Source organism: Syngnathoides biaculeatus, chromosome 19, assembly GCF_019802595.1.
Source record: "Syngnathoides biaculeatus isolate LvHL_M chromosome 19, ASM1980259v1, whole genome shotgun sequence".
Taxonomy (NCBI): domain Eukaryota; kingdom Metazoa; phylum Chordata; class Actinopteri; order Syngnathiformes; family Syngnathidae; genus Syngnathoides; species Syngnathoides biaculeatus.
Genome location: NC_084658.1, coordinates 7430348 through 7449170, shown reverse-complemented (window position 1 = coordinate 7449170; position 18823 = coordinate 7430348). Strand labels below are relative to the sequence as shown.

At 39.6% G+C, this 18823-nt stretch overlaps 1 protein-coding gene across 3 annotated transcripts in view; it reads right to left on the bottom strand.

The window, feature by feature from the left end:
- The window catches only part of LOC133492777 (guanine nucleotide exchange factor VAV3), an 84396-nt gene that overhangs the window by 26226 nt on the left and 39347 nt on the right, over nt 1-18823 (bottom strand). For all 3 annotated transcript variants that reach the window (XM_061805429.1, XM_061805431.1, XM_061805430.1), the window contains exons 3-13: nt 10339-10397; nt 10178-10243; nt 6744-6852; nt 5710-5811; nt 4353-4421; nt 3751-3854; nt 3521-3620; nt 3056-3151; nt 613-681; nt 444-530; nt 274-359 (exon numbers count right to left, since the gene is read on the bottom strand). In XM_061805429.1, the coding sequence (XP_061661413.1) occupies nt 274-359; nt 444-530; nt 613-681; nt 3056-3151; nt 3521-3620; nt 3751-3854; nt 4353-4421; nt 5710-5811; nt 6744-6852; nt 10178-10243; nt 10339-10397 (947 nt within the window). The remainder of the gene's footprint in view (nt 1-273; nt 360-443; nt 531-612; nt 682-3055; nt 3152-3520; nt 3621-3750; nt 3855-4352; nt 4422-5709; nt 5812-6743; nt 6853-10177; nt 10244-10338; nt 10398-18823) is intronic.

The window sequence follows — 18823 nt, the reverse complement described above, 5'->3', positions numbered from 1 at the left end:
CAGGTTTACACCGGTGCAAACTATAACCATAATACCATATTGTTTAATGACCTCTTTGACTATGCCAATCAAAAGTAGCCAGTCATTATGACATTGTGGTCTTAATGTTGCAGGTGTATCAAATGTATATCAGTTAATGTGATTTTATTTTGCCCATTTTGAGACATAAAAGACTTATATTTCCACCAATAATTAAAGGCGCATGAAGTCTGACAGTTCTTCCCTCTGACAATCAATCAACCAGGACACCGCTATCCTGTGCAGATATCTCACCGGTCCTGTTTAGCTCGTTTGTCCACCGAGGCCACACGCACTTCCCCGTCTCCCTTGGGTCTCCCGTAGTTACTCAGAGGTTGATTCTTGAGAGGTACAAGGCACAATGAAGATTTACTGAACTGAAAAGAAAAATGTTATATTGTATTTGGAGGAAATTAGCTGTTTACTAGGTTTTCGATTGATTTCTGATACTGATCTATTTCTCGCAGTGTCTCGTTGTCTCTCTTGACTTCATTGACATACTGGGCCAAGTCCTGCATACAACAAAGCTTGTATTGAATTTTGAGTGTCTTTATGGCCTTAAATCTGCTTATAAACAAAAAAAAAACTATATACCTTCATGGCATCTAACGCCTTCCGTAGGTTGCTTTTGTCTGTGACATCGTGAGTGTGTTTTACGAGCTCCTGTTAGAGGGAAAGAAGTTAGATGAAACAAAACCTCCAAAGTAGATCATGGGAAAACACTGCTTGCTCTTTGTATGAGAAAAAAAATATATGTGTATTTATCCATCAGATGATCGAACACCATAATGTTTTACAAGATTGCAAGTGAAAAAAAATGAATGTGTAAAATACCAAATGCTTCTTGAATTGTATCTATGAGCAAACATATTGTGCAACACAGCTATATCCCACACATGAAGTTAAAACATCAGAAATAAAATGAAAAAGGTAAGCGCAAAAGAAGCATAACCGATTTTGTGCATATGGGTGTGCGTGTACGTGTGTGTCTGTTTCTGAGAGTGTTGAGAACATTTTCATCGGCCTGGAAGGACATGCATGACATGATTCCTCATCCTTTACGGCTGTGGTCTAGATGTATTGTTTATGCTGCAGCCCGGCACTGGCAAGTAATTTTAGATACACACTCAGACACTTGCACACGAATGCATGCACATAAACACACACATGCATACACACACACACAATGAATCCTAGCGGAAGATATGTATATATACGTTTGCTCGGTACTGCTCAAATCCCTGATGTCAGTCATGCTCAACTGGGGCATTATTATCACTGGTAAAATGGCAGAGTTCTATTTTCCACCTTCACACATCCAGAGAGATACAGGGCAAGGGAGTGTACAAACTGATAGTCAGGACAGGACATGATTGAACTGCGCAAGGGGTGAGGGGGGGAGTGCACTGAGCCAGAGAAAAGACTGTCGCACACTGGGAGGGAAAAGTAAGGGTCAATCCCTGTTCTACCCGTGAGCCCTCTTTCCACCCCTCAGCCCACAGTTTTGTGCATTGACAAGAACGAAAGGGTGTCCCAATTCTCCGTCAGGCTTAGGGGTCCATCTATGGAGCCCTTGAAATGAAGACAAAACGCAAAGCCTCTTGATACCTCGGAGCAAGTAGTAGCAAGCAAGATGGCAAACAAAAAGAAGAGGGAAACACAAATGTAAGTCGTATTTATTGATTTTCATTGTAATGACAATCGTTATTTTTTTTAGCTACCCATATTGAAATACTAGCTGTGTTTTGAAATGTTTCGGGGTTTTTGTTGTTTTTGGTAAGTCTCTCGCGAGAGAGATGGCTGACACTGTTGTAGCAAAGACGCAATACTGTTGCTAGAAGTTAGGTAATGTCCCTTCTGAATACTGTGAATTTCACTTTTCATAGTTTAGCTGTCTGACCAATCATGTAATGTAGTCCATATGAGTGACGCAAGGAGAACTACAATAGTGCTACTGCACTGCATCTGATAGGAAGCCGCAGATGCCACACCAATGCACCTTTTTAAGTGGATAGTTAGGACCGGACAGTAAATTACTTTGGGGCAATGATCTACAGTAGTTTTGTTTTTCTGTCCACAGCCTTGCCTCTGATCTTCAGAAAATGTTCACAGAATGATTAACTCAACCATCCAGAATAAGGTACGCATTCTGTTTTGATTTTGTTCAAATGTAGCATGTGATGCCACCTCTACTAGGGCTTACTAATTAAGAATAATCAGTGGGTAAATAAATAATAATAAATGTGTAGCACTTTGTGCAGCACAATAGTAAAATATGTTATGATGTGAAATATTTATAAAGGCCGTCTATCTATTCACCCAATTTAGAATAACAAATAAAACGCCTTGTTTACTATTGTAACTAATTGGCCATTCTAGCCTTGAAGGCTGCAAGACTATAAAAAGGCACAGTTGAATTGAAGTGAAAGAACCGGAGAGCCGTGAGCTTAACCCCATCAAACACATTTGAGGTTCTTTAGAAGAAATTGTGAGCCAGGGACTCTCATTCAATGTCAGTGCCCTCTAACCTCACTAATACACTTCAGACTGCATAACAATTCCCATGAACACAGTCCTAAATTTTGTGCAAAGTACATCCAAAAAGTGGAAATGTGAAGTAGGTGAGTAGGCGTAATGGACTAATGTCCCTCAAATAATGGTATTTTTTTTCTCTTTCTCTGCCAACGTAAAAAATAAAAATAAAAAATAAAGGTACACACCAGCGCCTCTAGTGTGCATGTGTGATTTCTTTTCTGGAAGTACAGTATGTCAAAGATGAATGGCATATGGATTTAAAAAAAAAAACAGCTCCTGTCATTTCCTGACAGCCACTTGTTTGGCCTTCAACACCATTGTCTGAGTTTTGGGAAACATGATTGTATGATGTTTGTCATGCACTTAAAAAAATAATGCAATGGATGTCTGAACTAACCAATGTTCAGATAGTCATAGCGCCCAAAAGTAGGTTATTGATTTAAAGTGCCATGATTAAAAAACAAAAACAAAATCAAAAACGGGCAAAATGAGACCAATGCACCTGCAGGAGGAGATGATACTTTAAGACCCGTTGCATGGGGACCACCAGCAGATCTCTCAGAGTGAATTTGCCATAGTTGGCTCTTTTAGAACACTCCTGCATAAGAAAAAGAAAAGAAAACAATAGAATTTGAAGAAATTAACATGAAGTTGAATGTTTTCAGTGAGTAGTCCAGTCATGTACTGTATTTATCTTTTTATCATGCAATTCTTTAAGTATACACTAGGAGGGACTGTTCGGCTGTTTAATAGAGTCGCTGCAAAACAGCTCGCTGGAAATCAAATTTACTGTACAGTATTAGCTGAGCCCTACGATTGATTGTCTGGTGACTTGTTAGTGGGTGTAGCCCGCCTCTTGCCTGATGTCAGCTGAGATAGGCGTCAGCATACCCACAACCCTCGTGATGATAACCATTTCAGAAAATGGATGGATGGTTGGATGAATTAGCTGAGAATAACTTTTTACCTCGAGCTTCATGCGTACGTCCTCTCTGTCTTTGCATATGCTGTCTAGCGTGGCAATAGCTGTCTCCACATCACTGCAGTATTTCCCATAGATTAGCAATCTAAAATGGATGGCAAAATGTGAAAATATAGATACAAGAAAGCATACATTTCAGTAGTTAGTTTCTTGCAAATGCACTCCTACTTTAGGTGGATTATGAGTATTTCAAGGTTGGAAATTATATAGTGTACCTTTCTTTGAAAGCAATAAAGATCTGGTGAAGATTTTGGGCACTCCTGTGTTGGACGGAGTCTTGAATTTCCTGCAGTAAAGATTTGTGAACTTTCACCAGGTCCTGAAACACACACAAAAAACAATTATACTGTCCCTCTAAATTCAAGCTACAAACCACATACAGTACATTTCAACATTTGTTCTCATTAAATATGTAATTATAAAATACTGATAAGATACAGTGACAGATTGTTTTTTCATTTCCATAGTTTATTGTGATCCAGTTCATGGATCTGTGTTGGGAATACTTTCTGTTATCCAGAAACAAAAAAAAAAAATGTTGTTTCCTTTCCTTTTTTTGACATTTGGAAATATTTGGGACAGAGGAAATTATTGTTGATTCCTTTTTCTGTTTCAGATTTAATTTTCCAAAAATGCAAGGACATGCAACACTCATGGCTATCATTAAAGATTAACATTGCAGAACATGTGAAAAAATAACAAGGGACTGTATTTGAAATTTACTTTGCATGAAACTAAGTATGGGGAAGAAATATTCAGTGAAGTAAGCAAAAGGAATACTTTACAGAGACAGAAAAGAAAAAGAAAAATGACATACCGGTATATTTACAAACACTTTCTCCATCTCGTCCGTGGATAAAAACACAGTGAGAGGTGTCATAAAGTTCTGTGGTAGGGAGAAAGAAAAGGCATGAGAATAAATCTGGTCCCGCTACAAAAAGAGAGGGCGAGTCATTGCGAAAGGCCATTATAACATCCGGCCAGATTGCAGTCACTACCATCAGCGAAAACAAAGAGCACCGCCTGCGTCATGATAATAATCTCATTTTCAGAGTTTGCAATTTAATGATTTCCCCTTGGAAAAAGCTTCCTCTGCCTAGTCACCTCTCCACCTCAAACCAGCGGGCAAGCGTGTGCTAAATTACACCGTCCACTTCATATTGAAAGTCATCTACCGCCGCACTCCACTGGGAAATCAAGAAGGGGCTTTTTCCACACTTTTGAACATCAACAGGAGAGAGAAGACAAGTAGCACTGAATGGGTTGGAAGAGACGCAGCCTCCCACTATTCTGCTGGAGAGCACCTTAACATTTTTCTTACAGAAAATCCCTCACTTGGCTCATTACTGGCTACTGACTTAGAGAAAATGCCTTCCTTAGTTATGATAGTTAATGTTCAGTTTGGTTTAACAATTCTAATCATTATTGTGGTTGCAGTTTGCCATAGTGTAGACTCACATTGAGAAGTGTTTCTAATATTTTGTTGTTTTCAGGTCCAAATACAGCGATAACAAAAAATGACTTCAGTCCCATACAACCACAATAAGTTGGCAATGAAAACTGTATGATACTACTTTTTATTGAATTTTGAAGCTCTCGAATTGGAGCTTTTTAGAATAAGCAAGGAAATCCATAAAATCATTTTTATACCGTGTCAATACGATTTTAAAAGCAACCCAAATTGAGTTCCAACTATTTTAATTAGCATGGCTGATGTTGGTCCAAGTACTTTAAGAGTTTTTCTAAAAAGTGGACACGAATGGCCAATATGGTCAAATTTAAAGAAGAATCATCATTTAAGATGACGGTAACATCAATCCTGAATAAGAATGATTGCACTGAATCATACATGTAAATAAGTTCACACAAACACTAACTGTGTGGGTTTTTTCCGGGCACTCCGGTTTCCTCCCACATCCCAAAAACATCCATTCATTGGAGTCTCTAAATTGCCCCTAGGTGTGATTGTGAGTACGACTATTGGCTTTCTCCATGTGCCCTGTGATTGGCTGGAAGCCATTCGAGGGTGTACCCTGCCTCCTGCTTGATGATAGCTGGGATTGGCTCCAGCACTATAAGCGGCTCGGAAAATGGATGGATGGATGGACATTTTAATGGCCTTAATTTTTACAATAAAATAATGTTAAAAATCACGAGTGTCACTTCACGTGTACCTTTTCTATAGAGTCCAGGGTGTCAGAAAATTTCTCCTCTGTCTGCCTGATTTCTGTTAAACAGCAACTCCTGATGTCAATCTCTGCCTGTTTCTGGAACACCTATACAGTACATACAGACACACACCGACACAAACACACACTATAAACATAACTAACTAAGAAACTCTGAGTAAGTTGAGAGTCAGATATGCAGATTGGACTCTTTGCCTTCCAAAAAGTAGATTGAAAGTATAATTTTCTTGTCATACCATTGTGTATATTTGTTTCAGCAGTTATGCAGTAAAGACCTGACACATCAGAGAATCTTTAATTTTTGGTTTTTAGTTTTCAAACTAAAATTCCAAATTTTCCCATACAGAACATTAGAAATGGTTTAAATGTTCATGTTTACTTAACATGTAGACTACAATTTACAAATTGCAAAAACCTTAAATATACTGATTATAACATTTTTATTATTTAAATTATAAACTATGGTGGAGCAGCTGTAAAGCATTGGCCTCACAGTTCTGAGGTTCAGGGTTCAATCCCAGCCCTGCCTGTGTGGAGTTTGCATGTTCTTCTCGTACCTGTGTGGGTTTTCTCCGGGCACTCCGATTTCCACCGGCTTCCCAAAAACATGCAATATTAATTGGAGACTCTAAATTGCCCCTAGGTGTGATTGTGAGTGCGACTGTTCTCTGTCTCCATGTGCCCTGCGATTGGCTGGCAACCAGTTCAGGGTGTACCCTGCCTCTGCCTGTTGACAGCTGAGATAGGCTCCACCACTCATGCGACCCTTGTGAGAATAAGCGGCTACGAAAATGGATGGATGGATGGATGGAAATTACAAACTATACTGTCCAGTTGTAATTCATCAGTATCCCAATCAATTCCTTCCTGAAGTATTACATACTTCAATCATACTTTCACATCATCTTAATGCTCTCAAATCTGGTGTTCCATCCAAGAACATTGAATGTATGCATGTGTATGATGTATCTGTTGACTCATGTGATGACTCGCAGGTGAAATGTGAGAAGAAGACTGACCGGGGGAGCAAGAGCTTCCGTCTTCATCAGGTCCTCATAGATTTCGCCACCCTCTTCATCTTCATACACACAGTCATACAGATCCTCCTCATCTTCCACTCCGTTCTCGCTGTAGCACACATTACAAAACACATGTACATATATCATGCAGCTGCTTGGTTTTACAGTTAACTCAAGGAGATTCAAGTTGGTTTTGTGTACAGTATTATCTTGTGAATACATTATTGTAAAAACCAAACATGCCCTGCAATTGGCTGTCAACCAATTCAGGGTGCACCCCACCTCCTGCCTCAAGATAGCTAAGATAGGCCCAACCCTTGTGAGGATAAGCAGTTCAGATGATGGATCAATAGTTAAAACCAAACATTTTGTGTGCACATTTAAAGCGAAATTCCAGTGATTTGGATTAACAATGTATCCAATAGGTCATGTAATATTTACTGTATCTTGAAAATGTGATGTTAATCGTCACTGGTTTAATGGGGTTTTGAGAAGATTTTTATCGACAGGAATTTTCAGTGGAGCCACCATTTTGGCGAGTCACATGACCTACGTGCGTGGATGTGACGTATTACGTGCCCCACCAAAGGCTCGATTAGGTGGGAGACAATTATGGCCAGCACTGATTTTTCGGATTTATCCGCATCTGATGAAGAAATAGCAGTATCGGTTGATCGGGATGACAGAGGAATACGTCCATACAGAATTGAACCTGTGGCTGCAAATAATGTTGAATATTTGGATGGTTCTTCGGACGGGGATGACACGGAGTCTTACAAGCGAGCTCCGGCAGCGGGGCCACTCACCGGAGGGAGCTCATCAGACTCCCCATCATTCCCAGGATAGTTCATAACGGGCACTCCCTTCCCACTGACCTGTTACCTTAGGCTTCAAGAATGTTGCTGAAACTACGGAGGAATAGCAACATCAGGAACATTAAAAAAAATAAAAATTCTCATTTGCCAGCAATTCGGTAAATGACTAGCAAGCAAATCAGAGTGAAAGGACCTCAGGCAGCTGAGAGGATTCATAAGTGACACAGGATTAGCAACAGTTCTGCTCGTCAGTTAAGTTTATCCCCTCTTTTTGAATGTTAATTGATTGTACATTCCAGAAACTAAAACTTCAAACGGATTACGTTGAGTACTACAGTAACGTCCCATTATGAATAAGTCATGTTACCAACATCGGCTTGTTTACTGTGTGAATGAGTATTGTTAGCACATATTAATCTTAACATGTTTGAGATTTGTATCTGTGCACCCTAATGAGGGGTGTGGCTTTGACAAAGAGTCGCTGGGTGTAGGGATTAGACAAGTGAGGCTACTTTGAAAACTTGATGGTAGTTTTAATACCCGCAAACTCCTTTAAATTGAATCTCTACTTGCATTTAAGCACAGAGTATGAGTACTTTTGCCACCTCTGTCAATGAACCTCGAGTAAAGTATTTCACTGATTGCTCACAAAGAGGTTTAATATTCACAGATACAATATGAATGGAAAGTCCCTACAATGAAAAGTAGGTGAAAATGTCTCTCCTATTAGTGTAGATGCTTCTGATCTGTATTAACAATTCTCAATTAACATCATCAAACAATGACCCATGAATTGCAGTCAAGAGCAGAACTCTGCTCAGTATAATTACGGCCGCCACATCCACCTCCTACGTGTCCACAGCTGGCCCTTGTCAGGCGCCTATTACATCCCAAATGTCAACACTCACTCGTGGGTTCCCCTCAGCGCCTGAAGCTGTCAGCACTAATGTAGAGCAGAGCATTGTGGTAGTGGGAGGCCTCTCAAAAGCACTTTCACGGTAGCATCGTCCATCAGTTTCAACAGTTACTGTAAATCAACCCGTTCAAATGTTTTTCAATGTCAACCCCAAATGTGTTCAATATAAGTGCAATCTTTGTAATAAAAATAAATAAATAAAAATAATGCATGGACAAAAATACAAATTTGTCAAACTAATAGTGGTAAAATTGTGTTGTCTGATGAAATATAACTATGGACAAAATTTGTTGAATATGAATATGCATGGTGGGTTGGCTGGAAAGCGTTGGCCTCACAGTTCTGAAGTCCCGGGTTCAATCCTGGACCCACCTGTGTGGAGTTTGCATGTTCTCCCCATGTCTGTGTAGGTTTCCTCTGGGCACTCCAGTTTCCACCCACATCCCAAAAACATGCAGCATTAATTGGACACTCTAAATTGCCCCTAGGTGTGATCGTGAGTGTGGCTGTTTGTCTCTATGTGCCCTGCGATTGGCTGGCAATCAGTTCTGGTTGTACCCCGCCTCCTCCCGTTGACAGTTGGGATAGGCTTCAGAACTCCCCGCGACCCTTGTGAGGATAAGCGGTAAAGAAAATGGATGGATGGATGGATGGATGGATGGATGGATGATGGATGGATGGATGGATGGATGGATGGATGGATGGATGGATGGGTGCCTCGAAGCTGAGTGAGATGCAGTGAATTGTTTAAGGCCTTTAAAAAATACAATTTGAATTATCACCTCTGGTGTCTCTTTAGACAAGAAGGCGCATGAGGATGGAAAATGGAGTGTGTTACACCTGACAGCTGGAATAGGCTCCAGCACTCCCCACTACCATTGTGAGGATAAGCGGCAAAGAAAATGGGTAGATGGATAGATAAATAAACTGCAAACAAAACTGCCAACAGCTGCTCCAATTTCCCTAAAATATTTATCTTCAGAACCTTCAAAATCCATATTAGTCACTGCCCTCCAAATCTCTTCCTTTGCTGTCTTGCACTTAGATAGAGGGATTTGTAAAGAATTGTGCCAGGAGCCTTGTTTGCCATGGGGGTGGATTATAAAATATTGACTAGAGTCTTTGTTCTTGTTACAAAATGAATGAAAAGCAGCATTTGTTGTTTTAACAAAAGTCAGTTACAAAAACCCTAACATAAATGTACAACAAATGAGGGGACCATGTACAGGCCTCACATGTTAGGTGACCTATTAAGTTGATTAATCTTCCACTTTTAAACAGGGCTTGAGGCTCTCAATCAACATGCAAATGTGTCCTGTTATAAAATGCATAGATTTTTGTGTGAGAGGGAAAGCTGAGTTGAATAAAAACTGAATGAACAGACGGTCAAACCACAAGGTTTAAATGCCTTGTGGTGGGAGAAAGCTGGGTGAGGTGGCGCTGACAGCCCTGGAGGAGGTGGCCGCCTTCCAGGCAACACCCAGGCAACAAATGTTCCTCAAACATACAACAGCATGGAATGTAGGAGGCAGACTAAATTACCCAAAACCAAAAAGCTACATAATTGCACCAATACAATCATGTTTCTCTAGAAAATGAATAAAAATGTTGCATCCTATAACAAATGTCTCATCCAAATGGATCCAGAAACTGAAGCAGCAGAGAAAACACAGTCAAAAGAAACTATTATCTGTAGGACATACTCTATTAGGTCCTCAAGGTGGTTGTAGATATCTTCATCTTCAACGCTTTCTTCAGTTGGAAAAGACCTTTAAAACAAAGCATACACTTTTCAGTCAATGTTGTAACACTATATAAAATCTAAAAAGTCACATTATTATGTTTTGTGCGAAATGAAACATACCTGATTCCAGTTTGTTGTGCAGTTGATGTGTGAGAAAGCTTAGAAAGTGTGTCCATAACCTTCAATGAAAATGAAGACATTAGTTTATTGGGATTATTCATACCCTCCAAAAAGGTATAATACAATAACAATGTCACAACACAGGCTAATGCATACTATACAGGTAGATCAAGCTCCAGGTACCAAGCAATCATGCCCCCTCTCGGCATGAGGGTAACATGTCAGCCATGTGTGTTTTTCCATTCTACCTCCTTCCTCCCGTGCAGAAACACCTTTAGACTGATTTAGTTTTTCTTTTCTTTTTTAAATTATTATTATAATACAAATCTGTTGAGAAGTAAAGATTATACTAAATTAAACTGTTAAGTAATAATATGTTTTGTTTGTTTGTTTGGTATTTCTAAACAGTGACACATAGCAGTATTAACAAATATAGGCTGTCAGCATTCCCAGTAAATAAAAAAAAGTTAATTTCTGCATCTTTACTTGATAAGTGAAAGCAGTAATTCTAACAATTGACACTAGAGGACAGACTTTTCAAACACTTCAACACAACAGCATGTCAGTAGACAAGTCTCCAAGAGGTTTCAATCGCCAATGAACATCACATTTATCATGCACTATACTTTATAATTACGAACAAAAACAAAAAAGGACAACTGACAGCACTTTTCAACCAGAAGTTTACAACAAATTCATCATACAATGCACTGTGTAACTATTAACAAAAAAAAAAGATGGACGATTGAGCAATGAGCAATGTAACACAAACACATGACTCACTAAGGATGTCATGAAGTTTTAGAGTGAAGATGGATGACTATGATGAGTCATCACCAATATGTTCTGGTGGTTCTTTTTGTTTTTATATGGCAAAGAAGCCACAGGCATCAATTCACTGACACGACACAGAGAGATAAATTTGGCCTGAGGTGTAAGCTCTAACAGATCAGTATTGATCATACAAAAATGGCTTTTCCCGACACTCCACCAGTAACTAGTAGTACAGAAAGGCAAGACAGACAATGGTTATTGCTTCGCTGACAATCATGATCTCCCAAATGCAGCACGATAGGTACCTGAAGTTAAAATTTTAAGATTAACCGCAAACCGGTTTAATCTGGCCTATAAAATGATTTTGAAAAGTATAAAACGTTAGCATGGACATGGGACATAAACGGCAGAGTGCGAAGGTCAAGCACGCAGTCTGGATGAGCTGCTTTATATACTGCCCACACTATTTATTACGGCTTCTATGGTACTTTTAACGTGCGCTTTGCCCCAATATGCAGAGCGCAGCGTGTTCCAAGAAAAATGATGATCCTCCTACTTATTCAAAGAAGTGAATGGGAAAGCTGTACGCGTATTTTTGGTGTTCACAGTATGTTGCAGTGCTGAAAGAATGTAACCTTCGTCGCCCTTTGAGTCTTCATGCCAACCAATATGACAACTTTCAAGGACAGCAGAGAAGAAAGAAAGTGAATTAATTTTCGGCGTGTCTGAAGAAATAGTAGTCTGCATGCACTCACGGCAGAGACATCAGTAACGCTGCTGTGAAGGCTCGCTACGTCGTTGCCAATGAAATCGCAGTGGCTTCAAAAGCATTTAATGAGGTTGAATTTGTATAAACATGCATGATGAAGGCAGCGGAGATTGTATGCCCTGAAAAGCGCCAGGCTTTTGCAAATAAGGGCTCGACATGAAATATGGTTGCAGATGGGAGTTCTATTTTTTTAAGTCATTAAAGTTGGATAACGTGGAACTGTGGTACTGCATGCGCAAGTCTGGTGTGGTGGAGAAATATGTTAGAATAGTACAGGACATGTATGACGGCAACAGAACAGCAGTGAGGTGTGCCATAGGTGTGTCAGAAGAATTTAAGGTGGAGGTGGGACTGCATCAGGGATCCGTGCTGAGCCCCTTCCTGTTTGTGGTAGTGATGGATAGGCTGACAGATGAGGTTAGACTGGCATCCACTTGGACCCTGATGTTTGCAGATGATATTGTGATATGCAGTGAAAGCAGGGAGCAGGCGGAGGAACAATTAGAAAGATGGAGGAACGCACTGGAAAGGAGAGGAATGAAGATTAGCCAAAGTAAAACACAATATATGTTAAGAGATGAAAGTGGACTTTCGTGACAATTACTGAAAATACAAATGTGAGCAGATTGGCATGCCCCCCCCTGGGAAATTTTTGAAAAAATGGATGGCTGTGGTGCATTCTGGCGATATCTGTGAGCAAAATTCCGAAAAAAATTGAAAGTAAAATTTCTAAGTCCTGACCCCCAAAAAATTGGGGAGAAGTTCCCCATAGACCAAGCCCAGATTTTTTTGTCCCCCATCCTCATATCACTGGATAGCACAAAATCACGTTTGTCATTAAAATATGCTTAAAATATGCCACCTTATCTCAAGACAAATGAATTCAGTGAACTATTCAGTAAAAAGACATATAAAATTGTCCTTTTCCCCACATTATATATATTATAGTATAGATATAGAATATACACAAAAATATATCCTAGAATTTCTATGCCCCTACAGCAAAACAGAAGTTGAAGAAGTTGATCTGTAGTAATTACTATTTACATTTAAGTCTCAAACTTGTTACTTCACGTTGTACTAATACACTCGACCACACTGCTACCTATCTTAGATATAGATCTAGTAATACTAATAGTAACTATAATCAGTTGCCTCTAATATTTTATGTATATATATTTACCACGGGACTGCCGTAAATAGGAGGCCGGCTTGCTAGAACGCGCCTTTATGTGCATGCGCTTGACGTATCGGCCACACCTGAATCAAGCGACGAGGTGGATGATATTTGAACGTCTTTTTTTTTTCTTGGGCGGTGGGGCACGCCGTCACACTGCCTCGCGATCGATGAGCACCCGTGGTGTAACTGAATTTCCTTTGACATGGCTCATAATGTTGATGACTTTCGACTCGCATTTCGTGAAGGAGTTCTGAACATGCGGTTTCGTACATGCTCTGTACATGCTCAGTACGGTTAAGTTGCATTTCCTGTTTCCGGGTGAACAGCGGTTGTTTTGGAGCATGCTGAAGAAACAACAGGAAGCAGAGCTGGAGGGAGCAGAAATGAAGATGCTGAGGTTCTCGCTTGGAGTTAACAGGTTAGAGAGGATTAGAAATGAGCTCATTAGAGGGAAAGCCATGGAAGTTTTGGAGACAAGGTTAGAGAGAGCAGACTTAGATGGTTTGGACATGTTCAGAGGCAAGAGAGTGAGTGTATTGGTAGAAGGGTGCCGAGGATGGAGCTTCCAGGCAAAAGAGTGAGAGGAAGACCAAAGAAAACGTTGATGGATGTTGTGAGGGAGGACATGAGGACAGTGGGTGTTAGAGAGGAAGATGCACGAGATAGGCTTGGATGAAAAAAGATGACACGCTGTGGCGACCCCTAACGGGACAAGGTGAAAGGAAAAGAAGAAGATAAAGATGGATAATTTCATGAAGGTGGTCATCAAAACTGTTAATTTTATCTGATCTAGAAGCTTGAATCACCGTCAGTTTGACAACCTTTTCAGTAAGAAAGACCACAACTATGGCCTGCAATACCACACTGAGGGAAATTGGTTAAGCTGCGGTGCTGGGCTGAGGTGTTTCTTTGATTTACGAGAAGAATTTGGAAGAAAATGGCAAACCAGTGTTAGGATTTCATTCTAGAGAATGAATGCAGGACCTTGTATTTATGGTGGATGTTATAAAGCACCTGAATAACTTGAAGAAGCAGCTGCTAGGACACAAGACATTTGTTATCCATGATTATGACAGAATACACTTTTCTTGCACTTGTTTATATATATATATATTATATATATATATATATATATATATATGTCTGAGAAATAACACACCGATATAGTTCCAAGTTTTGTGATATACTTATGTGAATAACTGAGGCATTGTGTGTTCTTTTTCTTAGAATTAAAAATCAAAACTTAATGGTTTAGGATTAATAGTGATATTGGATTTGTACTGTTTTGGACTGTATTAAAACAAAGAAAACCATGAAATTTTAGTTTTGAAATTATGAACTATATAACTTGGTATATATGGGCCTTTATTTACCAGTTCGGCCCTTTTTCCTCCATGTGGCCTAGGGATCGCAAACGGTTACAAAAAATCGGTTATAACCGGTTTTCAAATTTTTAAAACCGAAACCATAATCGGACTTTCGAAATCGGTTAAAATTTCCAATAATTTCTTCCGGTTCCGGTATTCCACATTGCGCTATTTTTTCCAATATAATTTCCACTTTTTTCAAGTTTTGCTGTTAGAGTAAAGTTGGACTCAAAAGAACATTCACTTAAATCAAAGAAAGATCAAACATGGCATTGAGGAAACGCTGAAAAGTATGGGAGTACTTTACAAGAAGTAAAGATTCAAAAGATTAAAGTGAGTGCAATTTATGTAAAAAGCTTATCAAATGTGCATGGGGATCGATGTCCTCAATGGCTGCTCATGCCGAGAAGGTAAACGGCTTGAAGTTGTGTGATGATAAAGACTCAAAAGTTGCAAGAGTTGAGGGTGCGTGTAGTATTGATAAATATCTACTGAAAAAATCAATGACCGAAGAAGTCTCAAAGTTAGCAGCTGTGGGCGGCTTCTCCTTGAATGCAATTGCTAATTCTGAATTTATTCAGAGAAATCTTCGGGGTCAAAAAGATCATTACGACAAACCTCCCCGCTCATGTGGAAACACTGTTAAGGCCATGCGGTATTCATTCTTTCAAACCCAAAAAAATGAACTCACGAAATATTTCAATAACGAAACACAAAACGGTCATAGGTATTTCATCACGCTGGATGAGTACACCACAATCCAAAACAAGCGTTTTATGAACATTAACGTTCATTCCAAGGACGAACATTGGTCCTTAGGATTAGTCGAGATAGACGGATCCCTTGACACTAACAAAGGCGCCCAGACTGTTGGGAAACATTTGTCAGACTTTGGACTCAACGTCCAGAAGGACATCGTGGGCTGCACCACGAACAGTGCAGCTGTCATGGTCAAGTTTAGACGTGAGGTTACCCCCGACAATCAACAATGCATTGCCCATTGTATGCACCTTGCTGTTTGCGATGTTTTCTACAAAGTAAATGAACCCAGACTTCTACAACCCAATGACCACGAGTCTGATAGCCCTGATTCCGAATCTGAGGGGAATGCTGATGAGGAGTCTGAGGGGGAGGGGGATTCAGAAGTTGTAGAGATGTACATGCCGTTGATATCTGAGTACAGAGCAACCATTGACAAGGTCAGAAAAATATTTTGCATCTTTCAAAAATCGCTGTTGAATAATGATAAGGTACAAGACTTTGTCAAAGCCAAATTTCAGAAAGAATTAAAGCTGTTACTTGACTGTAGAACCCGATGGAATAGTATGTTTTACATGGTGGAAAGATTTGTGCTGTTAAAATCCTGCATACCAAATGTTTTGAGGGCTGTTCTCATCCCAGAATCTATGTCTCAAGGGGAGTGGGATATTCTGCAAACTATTGTTGAGACTCTACGGCCAGTTGAAATGATTTTGAAAGCCATCAGTGCCGATGACATGGACTTACTTCAAGCAGAAACCTCAATGGTTTTCCTGTTGGAAAAACTGGACGTTTTGAAAAACCCCCTCTGTATACAGATTCATGCCCAATTGCTTGAACAGTAAAAATGCCGGGGTCAGACCGAGGCGGTTGCGCTACTCCAGTATTTACACAACCCCACATCCGGCGTAAAAATTGTGCCAAACGTATATATGCTTTCATCTGAGATGACACGCTGTGGTGACCCCGAAAGGGACAAGTCGAAAGAAACACACACACTGTCGCAAAAACGGATCGTCCCAGTCTCGAAGCAGAACTTGAAGAGATGTGCCGAGGTCCTGTACAGGAGGCTGTTTCCTGAAGTACTTGACTCCAACGCAGAGGGCCCCGCATCTTAGGAGGACAGAGCCGCTGTTAGTGCCAATTCTGCAGTGAAGGATGAGTCACCTGTGTCATATTCCAGGTTGTTGCAGGAATATACGGCTGCCATGCAACAGATGAAGACCCAGGCTGCCCAGCCAAAACGTGACACCAAAGTGGACATGTCCAAAGAATTCAAGGCTTATGAGTCCAGTTTGACCAGAAGTCCTATCCTCGAATGTCTCTTTAATGCCTTGTTAACATTTAAGCCGACCAGCGTGCAGTCCGAACGGGCCTTTTCAATCGCAGGACAGTTTGCCACAAAATCAAGAGCAAGACTGACAGGGAAAACCTTACATGTTATTTGCTTTCTTAAAGACTACTTTAAGAAATCCAGCAAGCCTTAAATAGCTCATTTTGTTTGTTAACTGTTCTGTGTAGAGTAATCCGTATGATGAGTTCAGAACTTAATGTACCATACATTACAATTTTTCAACTGACTTTGTTTTGTCAAACGTTTTAATTTTTCTACCGTGTATATTTTTCCTATACGGTGCTCCCCCCACCTCATGAGACATGCCGAGGAGGCCAATGGTGATCGGTGAGTGTGCTACTGTAACATGCAAAATAATTTGTATTCGCAGTATATACATATGTTCTAAATGTATGAGGCCATGTGTGTTAATTTTTTTGGGGCTATTTTTGGTAAAGTTATTGATGGTTGAAATGATTGATAAACTTTGTTAAGCAATCATTTATAATGGTATGTGTGCTATTACAAATTTACGATTATATACTGCTGGTATTCTGGTACTAGACATACTTGTATTGTAAGAAATAAAGAACCTGAGAGATCAATTTATTTTCTGTAACAACATTCAAATTTCAAACAGTGAATGTTGGACGTAGGCTGGAAATACCCCTCAAGAATTGGATGCCCTCGGATGACCGCCAAACCTGGCAAGCTGTTCCTTGTTGGTATACTTTCATGCCTTTTCTATAGTCCCAAAGAAGAATGTTAACATTAAAACATTTTTACAAAAAAAAAAAAACCAAAAATTTAACTTACACGAGTGCGTTGTTGAAAGCCACATTCAACAGGCTTGTTTGTCAACATTGTATACAAACTACCCCATTACCGCGGAGTCAATTAACGATTGATGGTACCGATTTTAAAACTGGTTAATCGTTTTTTTGCTACAGGTGTTCGTTTAAAACCGATTATGAAAGTAAGCGTTTTTTTGCGATCCCTAATGTGGCCCCTTAGCCAGAATGAGTTTGACACCCGTGGTCTAGAGACTATCAGCATGCTTTGCACTGAGAATTTTGTGCATGGACTACTTTAGTGTTGGCGTAGTTTTAATCACTGCTGAACTGCAAAGAAGTACATACTGAAAGGTGATTCGAATATTTTGTTTACTTTACTTTTTTACTTTTACTTTTTAGTCTGTGTAGCTCTACCCTCATCTTGCTGATGATGACTGAATAATTCCTCCGTCCATTTTCCAAGACACTTATCCATACAAAGGCACCGGAGTCTATCCCAGTTAACTTCAGGCAAAAGGCAGACTACACCCTGAAACGGTCACCAGTCAGCCACAGAGCACATATTGACAACATCACTGAGCGGGAATTGATCCCACCCTGCCCACACCAAATTCAGGTGTGTGTATCTCTACACCATCGGTTACTGTATATGATGAGTGAATAATCTTCTATATAATTAAAATTACTAAAGTGTTGAAAACTGCTGATATGCAGCACAGAGAATCATTTTTCCCATTCATGTTGAAGTGGTGATCTGTTTAACTATCTGTATATAATAACTATCTCAATGATAATCTACACATATTGGAAAATAATGCATACAAATAATGTTAATATGTTCAGAATGATAGCACTGTTCCCTTCAGCCAAAAACACTTTCTGAAGACTCACATAAACGTCATTAGACAACTCACTAAAAAAAAAAAAGTTTACAAACATGTTAAACAGAATCTCCACAAAGGCAAATTAAGGGTTGGAAGTCCAATTGGCAGTGAATTTGATTTGTGGAGCAAAAATAGTGTGAGTAAATAGCGAAGCAAAAATAAAGATAATTGGTGCTTTTAGAGCATGGCACGAGGATGCCTAAGACATAACAATAGAATGTCGGCGCGAGTCTTGAAAGATGCATATAAATTATAAGCGCTATCGCCCCAATTCATTGATGATATTTTCTTGTCCGGGGCGCACAAATCTTTTTCGACTGACACGTACACTAGCTCCTCTTCAATGTGATCACACCACGTTTATATAAGCACAAATATGTTGCATTTGGTTGTTCAACTGAAATGTGTTCAATTCCCATTGAACTGGACCACATTTAACATAAAGCACTTTTGTTATTGTATATTATTTAATGTAATATCAAATAGTGTATTGTCATTTTTATTTTGATTTTAGCAAAATATATCTAAAGTAAAAAAATGTGAAATAACAATAAAATGCAACTAAATACTTAATACAAGAGGTGATTGAGTTGTGGGGGGAGCATACGTACGAATGCAAATGGTC